We start from the raw sequence: 17,183 nt of genomic DNA on the forward strand, positions 1-17,183 counted from the left end.
GGGGTTCCTTTACCTTTACCTTCCTAACCCTAGCCCGAGACTGTAACCACTATCCCACAAGGGCTCCCCCTTGTGGCTTTGTCTAGGAAGTTCTTCCTTTGTTATTCTCACTCTGGAATTGCAGCCGTCCTGCACCTGGGATTCCAGCTGTGGATGATTCCTGGAAGGAATCATCACCCTGCTTGCAAGATTCCACACTCCTTGCAGAGATTACCCACCCTCATGACTAAGCAAGCTCTCGGCAGCCGGTTATTTTCTCTCTCTCTCTCTCTCTCTCTCTGCTCTCTCTCTCTCTCTCTCTGCTGGCCGTGTAGAGAGCATAGCAGCAGACTGGGCAGCTGGTCTAAATGGCAGATGATGACACCCGTCCTTCCAGCCAGCGTTGGCCCATCTCTCTCCTGACCACCCCTTGAACCTGGCCGCTCCACCTGCAACCTCTAAAGCTCTGGCACAGGGCACCTCGTGTCCCTGGTCTTAAAGCAGCCCCCAACAATTCTGGGACTGAGGGTGGGGAAATATTCAAGATCTCCTTGCCTGCGCTCATGTTGGTCTTGTATTGCCTTGGAGCTAGATGGGCCAATGACCTAACTCTGTACAAGGCAGCTTACAGTGTTCCTGTTTAAAGGTAAAAGGTAAAGGGACCCCTGACCATTAGGTCCAGTCGTGGCCGACTCTGGGGTTGTGGCACTCATCTCGCTTTATTGGCCGAGGGAGCCGGCGTACAGCTTCCGGGTCATGTGGCCAGCATGACTAAGCCACTTCTGGAGAACCAGAGCAGCACACGGAAACGCCGTTTACCTTCCCGCCAGAGCGGTACCTATTTATCTACTTGCACTTTGACGTGCTTTCAAACTGCTAGGTTGGCAGGAGCAGGGACCGAGCAATGGGAGCTCACCCCGTCGCGGGGATTTGAACCGCCGACCTTCTGATTGGCAAGTCCTAGGCTCTGTGGTTTAACCCACAGAGCCACCCATGTCCCGTTCCTGTTTAAACCAGCCTTTAATTCAGAACCATGAGGACTAGCATCTTGCTTTGATTTTCAGTGGAAGAGTCATAGCTCTGTGGTATAGAGAGCATCTGTGTTGCAGATTCAATTCTCCAGTGGCATCACCAGGTAGGGCTGGGAGAGAACCCTACCTGAAATCCTGAAAAGTTGCTGCTGCCAGTCAGTGCAGTTGACAACACTGGGAAAAGATATTTCTCAGTTAATTTGGTCCTTTATTCAGATCCAATAGGACTAGACCCTTGCTTTATTTTTAGGAAAAGAAGCCCACTGGTCCCACATGATATAAGATGGTTTCCTATGTAATGTCTGTCTGGAAATCAAATGGTGGGGGCTGCATGCAGAGAAGCTATGGATTTGTATCAGGGTGGAGAACCTGCAGCCTGCCAGATGTTGGGCTCCAAAGCTACCACCAGCCTCAGACAGCATGGTCAGTGGTCAACAACATCTGGAGGGCCACAGATGCCTCACCTCAGTTGAAACCAAGAATGACCAACACAGAAAGGACTTTAGGGTTTGATCCAGCTACAGGGTCCTGCTTATTTTCAGAGGGACAGACCCCCTCTCTGCCCTAGAGATCCCCAGAAGCCATTGCGGGTGATAATGGTCAATGCTGGGGAAAATGGAGCAACATGGCTTGGCCTGAGCCAGGATGCAGCCATACCCTAGACCTAGCTAGAGCAACACGAAGGAAGCTATGTGATGCTACGGAAGCTGGCCTGCATCAGAACAGGTCATTGGTCTGCCTGGCTCAGTTCTGTCTACACGGACAGGGTTTGGGGGACAGAACCTGGGACAAGGTCTGGTCTTCTGCCCCTGAGCCACGGCCCTTCCTTTACAAATAAACCAAGATCCCACTCTAGCGCCTGAACAAGGTTTGAAATGGCATCACACAAAGCCCAGGAGCCAACTCCTAGGGGCCAAGGGGTCTTCACAGAGACCCCAATAAAATATTTGAGGGGCCACCCCCCAAATGAAGTGGATGGGCATTGCCATTCAAATGGTGTGCACGCACCAGATCTTGCAATTGATTATGCAGGGTGGGGCTTACCTGCGCCCCCCCCCCCATATTTTATTCACGTTAGCACCCCTGGAGCGTAGCTGCCTTATATTGAGTCAGATCAATGGCCCACCTTCTTCAGTGCTGTCTACACTGACCGGCAGCAACGGCTCCCTAGAGTTTGGCTAGCAGCCTTTTCCCACCCGGGGATGGCACCGCGACCTTCCTTCTGCGCGCAAAGCAGATGTTCCGCCACTCGTGCGCCCCCCTCCCTCGCTCATGCTGCCAGCCCCCTCGGAAGACTACAAGTCCCATGGTGCCCTGCTGCCGCGTCTGCCTCCCACCCCCCCCAAACTGGGGCGAGGCAGGAGCTTCCCCTCTCCTTTGCAGCTGCGGGGGCAGCGGTGGTTTGCGGGGGGGGGTATCCCCATCCTCTCCATCCTGCCGCGCGCCACCCTCGCGCCTCCTCCTGCGTTTCCTCCTCCCTCCCCCTCGCCCTCCCCTCTGCTGCTGCTGCCGCGGCTCGGCCCGCAGCGTCGATTCCCCCGCCCTTGCCCTCTCCCTCCCTCCCTCCTTCCTGCCCGGCCCGGCGGCGCACATGCGGCTGCAGCCCCCCCGACGGCCTCGCCCCGGTGCCAAAAGGATGCTGGCCGCCTCCCCCGGTGCCAGGAAGGGCGCCGAGGCCGGGTACCCGCTCCACTCCCTGGTGTGGCACAACCAGCCCCGCGAGCTGGAGGCCGAGCTCAGCTCCGAGCAGGTGGGTGTCCCTGGGAGCTGGCGGGGCTGGGCTTGGTGGGGGGCGGGCGGGCGAGGGGAGGGGAGGCGGCCTGGGGTCCCACCCTAACAATGGAGAGAGGGGCTGATGCAATAGGAGGCGCCCGGCGCGGCTCCGAGGAAGCGCTCTTGCCTTCCTTCGCGGGAAAGGGGCTTCCCCCGGTTTCTGCAAGAGAGAGGGGGGTGGATGGGGGGCAGGGAGGAGAAGGAGCCATGATTTGGGGGGTGGGAGGGAGGAGAGGCTGCGGGGAGGATTGGGGAGCTGTGGTAGCCCCAGGGGGGAAATCCTGTTGGGCACAGAATGGGCAAAGTAGGTGGGGGAGTTTTAAGATCCCCAAAAGAAAAATAACAGTGTATTTTAATTGGGGGGGGGGTTGGGGACAAGTTCATTGTCTGGCAGGGGGGCTCCTTGCCCACCCTCTGGTGCCACCCATGTTTGGGTGCTCTTGATGTAGCTCCCCCTCCTACAAGCACACAAATATTGCGGTTCCTGCAGCACTGTTCGGCTATTAGGGGTTTGGGCATCAAAAGGCAAGGGGACAGAGGGACTTGAGTGTTCTGGGGTTTCTACCGAACGGAGGGCCCTTCTCCCCCCCCCCCGCCTTCTCCCCCAGTCTTGGCACCAGGAGCTCTCTTTCCAGGGTTTGGCACTGGCGACTGTGGCTTGCCACACGCAGATCCGTCCACCACCCTGAAATCCTCTGGCAGCAAACAGCCTTCAGGATCCTCCCTAAGGTGAGGAAAGCCGTGGGGCTGTCTTTGAAAGCATGCCTCAAAAAGAGAGAGAGAGACGTGGGCATGATGCACAGTAAAAGAGGGCACCTGAGCACGTGCAGAGAAGCCTTCGTTTGATGTTGCAGAAGCATAATAGGACCCAACTCTTTGGAGGCTATGGGGCCTCAAGGTGGTCAAAGGAGTGGAGAGCCCAGACTTTCCTTCCTGCCCCCCCCCCATGAGAAAGAACTTGAGATCTAGCACCATGATGGGGCGGCTTAGCTGAATCCCATGCCCATTTCCACCACACCTGCTACTCGCTCCTTCCTCTAGAAAGGCAAAAGCTGGAGGGTGGAAGAAACAGCCTTCCTGCTTATGATGTTTATTCGATGATGATGATAATTTTGCTATTTATACCCCTCCCATTTGGCTGGGTTTCCCCAGCCACTCTTGTTCGGGGTTCATATAGTTACTTTATGCACTACCCAATTTATTCTTTTGCTCTGCATTACTGGGGTCCCACTTCAGAATTAATCATGTCCCGACGAGCCCCAATTCTGCTGGGGTTGCCTCTGATTTGCTGTCACGGAGGTTGTCACAAACACCTCCATCCTAGGCTAACCTGTGGCCCTCCAGTTGTGTCTTGGACTACAACTCCCATCATCCTTGACCGTTGGTTGTTCTGGATGGGGCTGATGGGAGCCAGAGTCTTAACAGGTTAGCCACTCCCGCTTTAGGAAGCTGAACGCCTTCCGCAGCTTCTGATTGCGTGCAGGAAGCTCCTGCAGCCAATTGGAAGCCGTGCCTTGGTTGTCGAACATTTTCGAAAGTCGAACGGACTTCCGGAACGGATTCCGTTTGACAACCAAGGTGTGACTATCCATTAGAGAGCGATCAAGTTCCAAGGAAAGGAAACCTTCCATCTGCTGGTACCTGTAATATCCAGAGGTGGAACCTCCACAATCAGAGGAAGTATACCTGTGAGAACCGGATGCAAGGCTTCCTGGAGGTTCAGTGCTTTGCTCAGTGCAGGGTCTGAGACCCAGGGTGGAAGGATGGGGGGTCTCAGCTTTAGGGGAAGGGGGGAGACCTCTTCCTCCAGAGGTGTTCTGTTCCATCTTGTGTCTGACAGTCCTTGGAGGCCCCTGTCGTGGTCCCCCTCCTTCCTCCCATAAGCATACTCTGCTGCAGAAAAGTTTGGAAGCAGTGAGCTGGGGAAGAGCTCTGGGCTTCCGGAAGCCCACAGCGAAGGACAGCGAAGGCATCTGCTTAGCTGGCAACAGAAAACAGCTCAGCTTTTCCCAGCGTGGTGCTCTCAAGGTGTTTCGTACTACAACTGCCATCAGCCCCAGCCAGCACAGCCGAGAGACGCTAAGGCAGATGGGAGTTGTAGGAGGGCACCAGGCCGGGGAAAGTTGCAATGGCTGGCTGCTGGACCCTCAGTGTCGAAGAAACCTCACCTTTGCCTTCCTTGTATTAAGGGATGTGTGTGCTGCGTTCATCTCCAGTTAACCAGATAATATCAACGATACATCCAAGTGCTGTGGGAGAAAATTACCTGTAAATAATGGGAATCCCCCCCCCGTTAACTTATATAGGATTGCAGTCTTATGGAATGTTGTAGGATGGGGTCCAGGATATTAGGAGGCAACACATTCTAGTTTTGACCCCATCTTCTTCATCCCTACTAAGTTCTACAAGGGACAACACAGATTTAGGAGGAAGCTGGCAGCCCCAGAGACTGGCAGGCAGTAAGAATGCAGTTAGGTGTGGGGCTGGCTGAGGGAGGAGTGAGATTGGGAGGGCAGTGCCCCATTCGCCCTAGACAACCAGCCTCCACTGGACACACCACCTGGAAGGAAGCTTTCCGTACAGGCCCTATCCTCCTCCTTGCTGACTTTGACAAGGCGTGATACTGAAATTGAGGAAGAAGCTGACTGCCCTATTGACTGGCAGGCAGCAAAAAGGCTGTTAGGTGTGGGGCTGGCTGAGGACGGACTGAGGTTGGTACAGCAGTGCCCCATTCTCCCTAGGCCACTAGCCTCCACTGGACACACTACCTGGCAGGAAGCTGTCCGTACAGGCCCTATCCTCCTCCTTGCTGACTTCTACAAGGCGCGATACTGAAATTGAGGAAACTGACAGCTCTGGCAACTGGTAGGCAGCAAAAAGGCTATAAGGTGGAGGCTGACTGGCAGCGGACTGAGGTTAGTGGGTAGTGTTGGCAGACCTTCAGGTCTGACCTAAAGTTTCCAGGTTTGCTTGATCCCACCCTCCTGGTGGTGGTGGTCTTGAGTCTCCAAGTGGACAAGCGTGCATATGATAACAACAACAACAACTTATTAAGAAGACTGTGCATGCATCTTGCCAGCTTCAGCGCAGCAGCCTGCAAATTCTAGAATAGACATTTTGTGAGGTCTGTCCAACCCCTCTCCCACTTAACCTCCGTTTCCAGGGCCGCCTTCTTTGGCGATCCCTCGTAGCCGAGTAAGATTGTCTTCCATAAACACGGTTTTAACAATGAGTCCGTAAGTGACTGTGGAGGCCAATTCTGGGTCCACATGTCCTTCCACAGTGGGGACATTGGTTTCCGGGCGGGAGTTGATCACGGTGTGGATTTGCCAAGTGTGCCTTCCTCCTAGCACGTTTCTCCCTTGCTTCCTGAGTCCAAGAGTCTTCAAAGCCCATGACACCTTTGGTAAAGGCTGTACTCCAGTTGGAGCGCTCTCAGGCCAGTGTTTCCGAGTTGTCGTTGTTTATACTACATTTTTTTAAAAATTGCCTTGAGAGCGTCTTTAAACCTCTTTTGTTGACCACCAGCATTATGCTTACCATTTTTAAGTTGGGAATAGAGTAGTTGCTTTGGAAGACGATAGTTGGGCATCCACACAACATGACCAGTCCAGTGAAGCTGATGTTGAAGAATCATTGCTTCAACACTGGTGATCTTTGCGTCTTCCAGTACACTGACATTTGTTCGCCTGTCTTCCCATGTGATGTGTAAAAATTTTCAGAGACACCGTTGATGGAATCTTTTGAGGAGTTGGCATTTATAAGTGGTCCATGTTTCACAAGAATACAGTAAGGTTGATAGTAAAATAGCTTTGTAATCAAGCATTTTGGTTTCCCTGCGAATGTCCCAGTGTGCTTCAGTTGGGAGAAAGCTGCATTTGCAGACCTCAGGCGATGCTGGATTTCGGCATCCATGTCGGCCCTTGTGGAAAGATAACTGCCCAGGTAGGAGAAGTGATCAGCACTTTCCAAGGTTACACTATTGAGTTGGATTTGTGGCACTGCAGAGGGGTTATTTTGTACTTGTTGGTGCAGCACTTTGATTTTTTGGCTGTTGAGCAGTAGACCAAGCATTCTATAAGCTGTGAAGATATTTAGGATGGTTTGGAGGTCATCCTCTGAGTGTGTGCACACACTACGTTGTCATCAGCGTACTCTGTGACGGAAGTTACAGTCACCTGGGGCAGTCCCTAGGTCTCAGGTGAGGGCCCCAAAATCTCAGAGTCCGGGATACTCCTGACTTGATCACCCTGCTAAGGCCTGGTGGGGCACTGCCCCATTTGTGACAGATGGATGAGCCATCGCTGCTGAAATCTAGGGCTTGGTGCATGAATCTCAGACACCTAAGGGCACAGCTCAGGAGTTGTTTGCCAGACCTCCTCAATTCCGGGTGAGATGTGTTTGCCACACCCGGATTTCCCCCTTTTCCTTAACAATGATCAGCGGTGAGGCGTGGCTGGGGATCTGCCGGCAAACAAACAAGATCACGCTCTGAGCTTTGGGGTTTATGATATTGACTCTCAGGGGTAGATCTAGGGCAGGAGAGGATGGGTGAGGCCGTACAGGGACATTTGGGTTCCTGTTTGGCTTCCAAGAGACGTCAGGTGTCTTGTCTGTGCTGGGGGGGGGCAGTCAATGTTCTTAATTTGGCTTCTCTCTTCCCCCACCTCCATCCCATTGTGCCTTACCCTCCGAATTTCAAAGTAACACAGGGCACACTGAGGCTGGTGGGAGTTGTAGTTTGGGTTGGCGCAAGTTGCTAAGAAAGCCGTCCCTTTGGTGGTCAGGATGGGCGTCCGAATATTCAGTGCTGGCCAGCAAGAATCTGAAATACACCTTGAGGCTGCTATTTACAGTGGTTGTGTTTCTCCCTTTCTATAAGGGTGGTTCATTCATCCAGTCTCCTTCCATCAGAGACCAGCTGGGGACCTTCTGGAAAACTCACTAGTGCGCCCAGGAGAAACGGAAGCATTCCCCTGTTGTTTGTTCTTCTGTGTCTGGTACACAGGTAGACTTGCTCTGGGTATGGAGGCTCTACTTAGCCGTTGTAGCCAAGGATAGAGATCTGCTCCTCCATAAATTTATGTCACCCTTCCCCCCCCCATTTAATCTAGCAGTTGACACAACTTCTTGTGAAGTCTTTTAAAGCGTGCTTTCCTGAATAAATTACCCCCCCCCAAATTCTGCTGTTGACTAACTGCCAATTTTACTGGGTCCCCCACCCCACCCCACAATGTTCTTGTATTGTGAGATACATGGAAGTGGACTGACATTAGTTAATGCCTTGGGTGAGGAATGCACTCTGCACAGACTCAGAGACTTGGTGGAAACTATGCTCAGTTTGCTGAACTTCTTCTTCTTCCTCCTCTTCCTCTTTTTCCTGATTACTTTTCACACCAGAATTATTTCTGATTTGCCTGGCAAATGGTTCCTAAGCCCCAGGTTCACTTTCTTGCTTTATAAAAGCAGAATTTCTCAGAACACTTATTGATTCATGCTGCCTCCTCCCTCCCCTTTTTGGTGTTCGTTATTTTAAGGCCACTGTCTGTTATCTGTAGAGGATGATTCCAAATTTGCATAAATGCAAATAGAGCTGAGATCAGGTTGATTAATTTCCTTATCTTAGAAATGGATTCACCAAAGAGCTGCCTGGGGGAGCCAGAATTATTATTCCAAACAAACTGACCCCACCCTATGATGTCCCCCATTAAAGTTAGCCATCTAAGATCCCACGTATCTTAGTGTGGGAGGGAAAAAGTATTTTCCAGATCAAAGGGGCTAGTAACTTGGGAGGAATATTTCAGAGTTCTGGTTTGACTTGCTCCTAAGACTTGAGACCAAGTAATGTTCAGGGTCTAGGAAGGATGGCTCTTCCCATTGGTGGGACCCAACGCTGGACTCTGGGAAGCAGCCCTGCCAGAAGGCGAAAGCTTCTGAGCATGTACAGAGTGCCCACCCCTCGCTACACTCTTTCCGAGAGGACAAATCAATCAAGGCGCACAATTTCGTTTTGTCTAAGGAGCAAGGAGAGTTAATTGAAACTTGAGAGGGAGATTCTCTCTCAGTGCCACGCTCTTTTAATTACTTTAATGAAAAAGGTTTGTAATTAAAGGGAAACAACAGATCTTCCAGCAGTGGCTGGTGGGAGTGGAAGATGGCACCAGGGATTATTTCAGCTTCTGGGACAGACGGGAGGGAAGAGGTGTGTTGCAGGTGAGGCAAAGGAAGCCAAGGACTTGTGAAGTCACACCCTGGGGAGTGGATATTGGGGTGTGGGAGTCAGGGCTGAGCTCTGCTTTCGAGCCAGGAAAGACACCCCCCCACACACACACTGTATCGGGCTATTGTGTACAAGTAGGGCTGCCATACGTTCGGATGTTCCTAGACATATTCGGAATACTGCAGTCTGCAGCAGTGTCCGGGCGAAAATTGGGAAAGCGTCCAGGAAAATCTGGACGTATGGCAGCCCGTGTCAGCGGTGCCTTTTTTTGCCATTTCCCCCTGAAAAATAGCTCCAAAGCAGATTTTGTGTGTGTGTGTGTGTGTGTGCGTGCGTGCAAAATAAATAAATAAATAGCTCAACAACTTTTCTGCCCGGATTTTCACTGTTTGAAATATGGCAACCCTAGTGTACATATTCCGGTCGCCTCGTCTCCCAAAGGATACTGTAAAGGTAAAGGTAAAGGTAAAGGGACCCCTGACCATGAGGTCCAGTCGTAACCGACTCTGGGGTTGTGCCGCTCATCTCACTTTACGGGCCGAGGGAGCTGGCGTTTGTCCTCAGTCAGTTTTTCCAGGTCATGTGACCAGCATGACTAAGCCGCTTCTGGTGAACCAGAGCAGCGCACAAAAATGCCGTTTACCTTCCTGCCGGAGCGGTACTATTTATCTACTTGCACTTTGACGAGCTTTCGAACTGCTGGGTTGGCAGGAGCAGGGACCGAGCAAAGGGAGCTCACCCCGTCGCAGGGATTCAAACCGACGACCTTCTGATCGGCAAGCCCTAGGCTCTGTGGTTTAGACCACAGCACCGCCCGCATCCTATATACAGTGGTTATATACTTATATACTTCGGGTTAAGAACTTAATTCGTTCCGGAGGACACGACTAAACAACTAACAACAACAACAACAATAATAATATTGTTGGGGAGTCAGCCCCTTTGAGCAGAGTGAGGCTGACTTCTGAGTAAACAGGTACACGGTGGCCGAGTGACTCAGCTGATGCAAATATCACACAATCCTCAGTCCGCAGATTTGTATAGTTGCCTCCTGGTACCTGGAAAAATGCAAATAAAGCACAGCTCTTCCGGCCCCCCTCTGTGGCACGGCAGGGTGTGGGGAGGTGGAGAAAAGAATCATTTGTTTTCTGCAAAATTTATCCTCTGCCTTGCATCACCCAGCACCCTTTCCGGGAGCAGCTCTCAAAAGAGCGCAGATCCGATGCAGGCAAGAAGGCAGCCGTCAAAGCTGTGTCACGGCACAGAACAAACGGGCTGGGATGGATGGCAGGGGTCTGGCCCTTGGCAACTGTCTCTTGGAAAGCCCGCCCCCGAAACTTGGCAAACTGTTTTCCTTTACGCTGCAGCCTGGAATGCTAGCAAGCTTCCATTATTTGCAATTAACACATACAAGTCCCGGAGGAGAGATTGTCGCCGCCTCTTTGCAGATCCCCCCTCGAGGGAACCGTATCCGACACCTGCCCTGGCAGGATTCGAACCCTGAGAGAGGCAGCTTGGCTCTCAGGAGCCTCGCACCATTGGCTGTTGTCCATCTACTACCAAGCAAGGCTCAAGGTCTTTGTATTAATTTACAAATCCCTGAGCAACTTAGGTTCAAGGTACCTTGTGAACCTCAGTGATATCACTGAGATCACGCGCAGGAACATTGTAAGTCATTCCCCAAGTTGGCAAGTTCTTTTGACAGCATCAAGAAACTGAGCCTTTGCTGCCATTGGCCTAGTCCTGTGGAACCCTTTGCCACTAGAGATTCTGAAAGCTTGTATTTCACTAGGTTTATGCAGGCATTTAAGAAGACACATTTCCGTTGTCTCAGACGTTGTAAGTTCTGCTGGTCCAAACAAGGTTGTTAGCAAATGTAAATAAGCTGTTGGGTTACAGCCAATAGATTATTTATCTCTTAAGACAATGTATGTTAAAATTTTATCATCTATCAGTTGGTCCAAAGTCAATATGCCTTCCATCCGATTTTTCCATATCACCATCTTTCCCCCAATTTTAAAGTTCGGTTTCCCCACAAAGTCAATTTTAGCATGGGAAAAGGTGTCCAATCTATTTTTACTAGACATTGCATTCCACAACTTTCTAACTGGCATAATTGTTTCCAGAGATTCATGAGTTCTAACGTATTTTGATCCTAATACTGTCCATCAAACTAAAGGTGTTATTATATACGTACATTCCAAAGTTGCTCCAATCAGAAAATTAACACCAGTTGTTGGTTTCCAGTATTTAATACTTGCCAATAAGTAAGCATGATGATATGGCTCCATATTCGGAATAGCAAACCTTCCATCATTAAGTTGTAATTGCATTTTCTGTAAATATATTATCGGAGTTGAGGAACCCCATAGAAATTTCCAGTGAGCACTCAGGGCTGATTTCCTTCAGAATGGAGAGGTTTCATCTTCTTGCCATCCATGGGACTCTCAAGAGTCTCCTCCAGCACCAGAATTCAAAAGCATCCATTCTGCGGCGATCAGCCTTCTTTATGGTCCAGCTCTCACTTCCATACATGACTCCTGGGAAAACCATAGCTTTAACTATACGGACCTTTGTCAGCAAGGTGATGACCTTTTGGTATAGACATACCTAAATGGATTCTGAACAAATGCAGAACTGATACTCTTTAAATGGATGGGTGAACAAATTTTCACCAGATTGGCATCAATTAGCTCTCCTTCCACCCTGGACCAGTTACGTAATAGATTATCCTGATATTTTAGTAAAGGCATCTGTCATTTGCATCAACGTGGGAATAGCAATATGAGGAATAAACAGAAGAATATCATCTGTAAATAAAAGCAGTTTATATCCAACTGAATTATGCACTGATCTGTCGATCTCCCTCTGTTGTCTCATAGCGCAAACCAAGGTTTCCACGCAAATATTGAAAAGCAAGCGTGAAAGTGGACATTCTTGCCTAGTTCCTCCAAATTGTGTGGGAGTAGCTGACAACATGCTTGTGTAATATTCAGTGTGTCTGTCCAGAAAGGTGTTATTTTTTGCAACCTGTCGATTCCACAGGGCACCGAGGAAGAGACGAACCGAGAAAAAGCGAAGGGTCCTCTCTGCCCCAAGGATGCTGACCTCATCCTTCCTTTCTCCCAGCAGGTGGATATCGAACAGTTGGACCCCCGAGGGCGTACCCCCTTGCACCTAGCCACCACCCTGGGGCACCTAGAGTGCGCCCGAGTCCTCCTGCGCCATGGGGCGGACGTGGGCAAGGAGAACCGCAGCGGCTGGACAGGTGAGTCTCACCTCTTCCGCCTGGGAGTTGAAATCAGTGTTGTGGGGGGCAGGGGCAGGCTGCCAGTTTGTTTGGGCCAGCCTGATCTGCACTGGCTGGCAGCAGCAAGCCAAGGAAGGGGCCAGGAAAGGGTTGGGCCCGATCCAGCCAAAATGAAGTACCACCCCCTTGATTGCAATGCTCGTGCTTCAGTTTTTCCCATTGATATAGTGCTCTAGTTTGGCTGGATCAGTGCACAAGCCACAGTTGTGCATATGCTTACGCAGAAGTAAGCCCCACACAGTCCAAAGGAGCCTCCTTGCTATCTTGCTATTTATTGCATCATCATCCTTATTATCATTTCAATATATCACCCTTTATCTGATTATCCCAGGGCGATGTACAACGTTAAGAACATAATTTACGCAGCACAATAATAAAAACAATAATAAAAACATAACACAGAGCATAATAATAAAATAATCATCCTAGCAGTCCCTCCTGCAGGCCATAAGATTATTTAATGGCCATAGGCCTGGGACAAGAGATATGTAATGATGGCGCCAGGCCAGCCTCTCTGGGGAGAGCATCCCGCAATTGGGGAGCCACCACAGAAAAGGCCAGGTCTCATGTTCCCACCCTTTGAGCCTCTCCGGGATGGGGGACATAGAGAAGGGCCTCAGATGCCAAGCGCCCAGTCTGTTTGTAAGGGGAGAGGTGGTCCTGGACGTGTTGAGGTCCTGAGCCATGTAAGGCTTTATAGGTCAGCACCGGCACTTTGAACTTGGCCTGGAAACTAATCGGCAGCCAGTGCAGCCGGTCCAGGATTGGCGTTATGTTCTCAAACCATCTTGTTTCCATGAGCAATCTGGCCTTTGAATTTTGTGCCAGCTGACGTTTCCCACCTTCTCTTAAGAAACTCAAGGGGGTTCACGTGGTTCTTCCCCCACAACATCCCTGCGAATTAGGTTAGAGGCTGAGAGGCAGTGAGCTTCGTGGCTGAGTGCGGGATTCGAACTCTGGTCTCTCCCAGGTCCTAGCCCTACATTCCAACCACTAGGTCACCCTGGCTCCATGGTAAGTATGCTTTGGACTAGAGAATTAGACTGAAATCCCACGCACCAGAGGGCTTGATGTGTGTGTGTGTGTAAATGTGGCCCTCACAGACGCTCTGTCTGGCCCTGGGGACTCTCCACAGACCACACCTCTCAGTGGCTCTACTTTCCATGAGTGCTTTTGCCCACCTGAAAATGTCTCCCTGAACTCTGTCCGTGCCTCTTGCCTTGCCTGGATGGAGGCCAGAGAGGAGTGTGCAGGTGTAGAAGCCAGGCTCCTATATAAAGGTGAAATTTGCATGTGTTGCCCCTCCCACTCTTGGATCCTCTGGCCCCGCCCACTGTGGTCGTGTGGCCCCCAAAAAGCTGTCCAGAAGCGAATGAGGCCCTTGAGCAAATGGTTCCCCACCCCTGACGTAGGCAGTTAGCTGGGAGTAAGTCCCATAGAACGCAGCAGGGCTTACTTCTGAGTAAATTTGCCTGGGACGGCGCCACTGCCTTCCTCTACCAGCGCTCATTTACTGCCCTAATTAAAATGCCTTTGCCTTTTAGATGGGTGAAAGCTTTGATCTCTTTACCGTCCTACGGCAATAAATATTTGATTTGTCGCTTTTACAAATTTATTACGTGGCTTTGTTTTCTTTCAACCTCTCGCGATTCTGTGGTTTTCTTGATGTGGGTGGGAGTGTTCCTTAACTGCTTTGAAAAATTATTTAGGGAATTTGCCATATGAAACATCGAAACCGCCGAGGTGTCCTCGACGTAAATGGGGCATGTCCTTCCAGAGATTTTGCCTCCTATAATCACTTCCAGCTCGGCTTCCAGGATGCAGAGGCAATTATGAAATTAACTCACTTGGATGGAGTTGCGCTACTCTGTGAAACGACAAGCCTTGAAACAAGCAGGCAGAGCCAGATTTCTTCAAACCAGCTTTTGCTCTTGTTGGACAGCCCAGTTCCATCACAGCTGATGTGCAACCTGTTTTTAATTCTCAGTTTCTCTGTTTTAAATAACGGGTTTGTTGGTTTCACTTCTGACCAGTTTCACCTTTCAGTTTTTTGCTTTGTGGTCTACTTTATTTATTTACTGTTTCCTTCAAGGATTTTTTGTTGTTGTTGTTGTTGTTTAGCCATTTAGTCATGTCCGCCTCTTTGTGACCCCCTGGACGAGAGCACGCCGGGCACTCCTGTCTTCCACTGCCTCCCGCAGTTTGGTCAAACTCATGCTGGTAGCTTCGAGAACACTGTCCCACCATCTCGTCCTCTGTCGTCCTCTTCTCCTTGCGCCCTCCATCTTTCCTAACATCAGGGTGTTTTCCAGGGAGTCTTCTCTTCTCATGAGGTGGCCAAAGTAGTGGAGCCTCAGCTTCAGGATCTGTCCTTCCAGTGAGCACTCAGGGCTGATTTCCTTCAGAATGGAGAGGTTTGATCTTCTTGCAGTCCACGGGACTCTCAAGAGTCTCCTCCAGCGCCATAATTCAAAAGCATCACTTCTTCGGCGATCAGCCTTCTTGATGGTCCAGCTCTCACTTCCATACATCACTACTGGGAAAACCATAGCTTTAACTAATCGGACCTTTGTTGGCAAGGAGATGTCTCTGCTTTTTAAGATGCTGTCTAGGTTTGGCATTGAAGGAATTCTTTTAAAAAATAATAATATTTTTAATAAATTTCCAAAAAAGACACATAAAATTGCAATGCATTTTAAAAAGATATTTCTTTTCTATTTTTTTATTTCCCAGCCCATTTCCTTGGTGTTTTACTCTTCTCTCCATTGCTGCACCTTATCTTAACTCTTTTTAATATCATAATCATCACAATAGCCTCCATGGAGTTCAAAGGTGACGCGCACCAGTCTCTCCCTCCTCATTTAATCCTCACAACAGCCCTGTGATGTAGTCTGAGGGGCAATGAAGAGCCCCCAAGGTCACAGGAAGTGAGTTTCATGGCTGAGTGGGGGATTTGAACCCAGGTTTGAGTCTGACACTCTGATTCCAGGGTGGCTCTTTTTCTGCCCGGGGGCGGGGAGGTGAATAAATTTAAGGACAGCAAGGAAATTCCTTTCATCAGGAATTCCCACATTCACACATCAGTGGGCGGGGCCTGGGGCAAAAGTGGCGGGGCAACAAAGGTAAATGCTCCCTTTACTGTACAGGGAAAGCTGGAATTTTCTGCATAGACCCACCCTCACCTCTTCATCCGGGAAGGGAATGGAGGAATGGTCCATCATTCAAGGACCTGTTCCAGGCAAGCAAAAAGCAATCAAGTAGGGGTGGAGTTTGCGAGGGAAAAGTTTGCAAGTTGTTTGCAAGTTTGCAAGAGAAAGTTTGCAAGGGACAGACAGATGGGGGGAGGGCCACATTGGATCCCGGACCTCAGCCCCCCCCCCCAGCAAAGGCGAACGGATTTATTATGATGTCAGCTGTCAGGCGCCTTGTCAGATGTGTTATCTTCAGCTTGCAGGGATAAATTCTTTATATATATATTGGTCAGACCCCATCTGTGTCTAGTTCTGGGCACCTCAGTTTAAGAAGGATATCGACAAGGTGGGCAAAGGAGGGTGTCAGGGAACTGACATCGGAGGGAGAGGCAAAGGGGAGGCTCCCAGATGATGCTGGCGAAGGACCCAGCCGCAGGGGGAGAAACAGCTCAGTAGAGGGGGAAGCCAATCAGCGCAACACCAGGGATAAAGGGAGGCAGACGGGGGAAGTGGAGAGAGGGCTCAAGGACTCTTCACTGGACATCAGTGAGGAGAGCCCAGGTCCTCCGCTACCCACGCCTTCCCTGCGCAGAAGACTCCCGCGCAGCAAGAGGAGGAGGAGACTGGGTGTCAAACAACTTTTATGTTGGAAGAGGTTCAAGAAACGCCCACTGACGGATTCTGCCAGTGACTGAGGCAGCCGCGATGAGAAGGGACTGCGCAGTCAGAAAGGTTTAACAAGGCACATTAACCAAGAAAGGCACCAGCTTACGCACGAGTAACTCATACCATTACAGAGGGCAAACCAGATGATCAAGGGTCTGGAAAGTAAGCCTTATGAAGAACGGTTGAAGGAGCTGGGAAAGAAGCAACTGAAAGGAGATAGGGTGGCCATCTTCAAATAGAAGAGGGAAAAGCTTGTTTTCTGGAGGAAAGGACCCGAACCCATGGTTTCAAGTTGCAAGAAATGAGATTCCAACTAAACCATGGGAATAACTTTATGCCAGATGCCCCCACCCCAGTGTAGAAGTGCAAATATCCAGAGTGTGGGGTCAGGTGGGATTACTATGAGGAATTATAAAATATGCATCAAGCCATTGTGTCCATGATGAATGCATTGTGTTGACTGGGTTTAATTCATTGACAATAATTTCTGACCAAATCCCACAATCCTACATCTCTGGCCATTTCCTCTACTGCCCATTTTCGCTTGCTTGACAAGTCATGTACACAGCCTAGTTGCTTTGCCAGGCAGGCATCCTGGGCCATAAAGATAGTGGGCAAGTTTCTTTGATGTAGCTTTTCTGATATGTTAATCTTAGGATGTTAATCTTATGGCCAGGAAACAGATCTCACCTGAAGGTGATAATGATTGCTGTCTTCCTGGCCCTCCTTCTTATCATGTATATTGCTTGTTTATGACCTCAGGGGTTGCCAAATGCACTCCTTTGTAGTTCTGTTTTGTTTACCCCAGAAATATGTGTGCTTAATTAGTTTGGTAGTTTAACTTTGTCCCCATGTGGGGTTTGTTGAAATGCTCAGAAGAAATCTGATTGGTTCTTACGAACACTCTGTAAAAAGCTCTTTTGTGAATAAAACGACCTGGGCCAGGGGCTGGAGGCAGAGATTATTATACGCACCCTTCCCAGAGTCTTGCTGGTTCAAGCCTCTGTGTGTAT

The 17,183-nt window shown here is 50.0% G+C and overlaps 1 protein-coding gene across 2 annotated transcripts; it reads left to right on the top strand.

Moving 5' to 3' along the window:
* Window positions 1–2,362: 2,362 nt before the first annotated feature.
* LOC309520320 (ankyrin repeat domain-containing protein 13B-like) lies at window positions 2,363–14,417 on the top strand. Of its 2 annotated transcripts, none has more exons than XM_082202006.1 (3): window positions 2,363–2,760; window positions 12,133–12,271; window positions 13,167–14,417. In XM_082202006.1, the coding sequence occupies exons 1-3, from the start codon at window positions 2,602–2,604 to the stop codon at window positions 13,238–13,240; spliced, it is 372 nt and encodes a 123-aa protein (XP_082058132.1). In that variant the 5' UTR covers window positions 2,363–2,601; the 3' UTR covers window positions 13,241–14,417. The 2 variants fall into 2 exon arrangements, with proteins under 2 accessions (XP_082058132.1, XP_082058133.1); XM_082202007.1 differs by having other exon boundaries at window positions 12,136–12,271.
* Window positions 14,418–17,183: the final 2,766 nt, after the last annotated feature.

This window comes from Podarcis vaucheri, assembly GCF_965113315.1.
Source record: "Podarcis vaucheri genome assembly, chromosome: 15".
Lineage (NCBI taxonomy): Eukaryota > Metazoa > Chordata > Lepidosauria > Squamata > Lacertidae > Podarcis > Podarcis vaucheri.

What these genes read in the sequence shown, in the direction of transcription:
- LOC309520320 (XM_082202006.1), top strand. Translation starts at nt 2,602, where the DNA reads ATGCGGCTGCAGCCCCCCCGACGGCCTCGCCCCGGTGCCAAAAGGATG. An exon ending in CCGAGCTCAGCTCCGAGCAG is followed by an intron (nt 2,761 to 12,132) that starts GTGGGTGTCCCT and finishes CCTTTCTCCCAG; the next exon opens with CAGGTGGATATCGAACAGTT. An exon ending in GAACCGCAGCGGCTGGACAG is followed by an intron (nt 12,272 to 13,166) that starts GTGAGTCTCACC and finishes CCTTCTCTTAAG; the next exon opens with AAACTCAAGGGGGTTCACGT.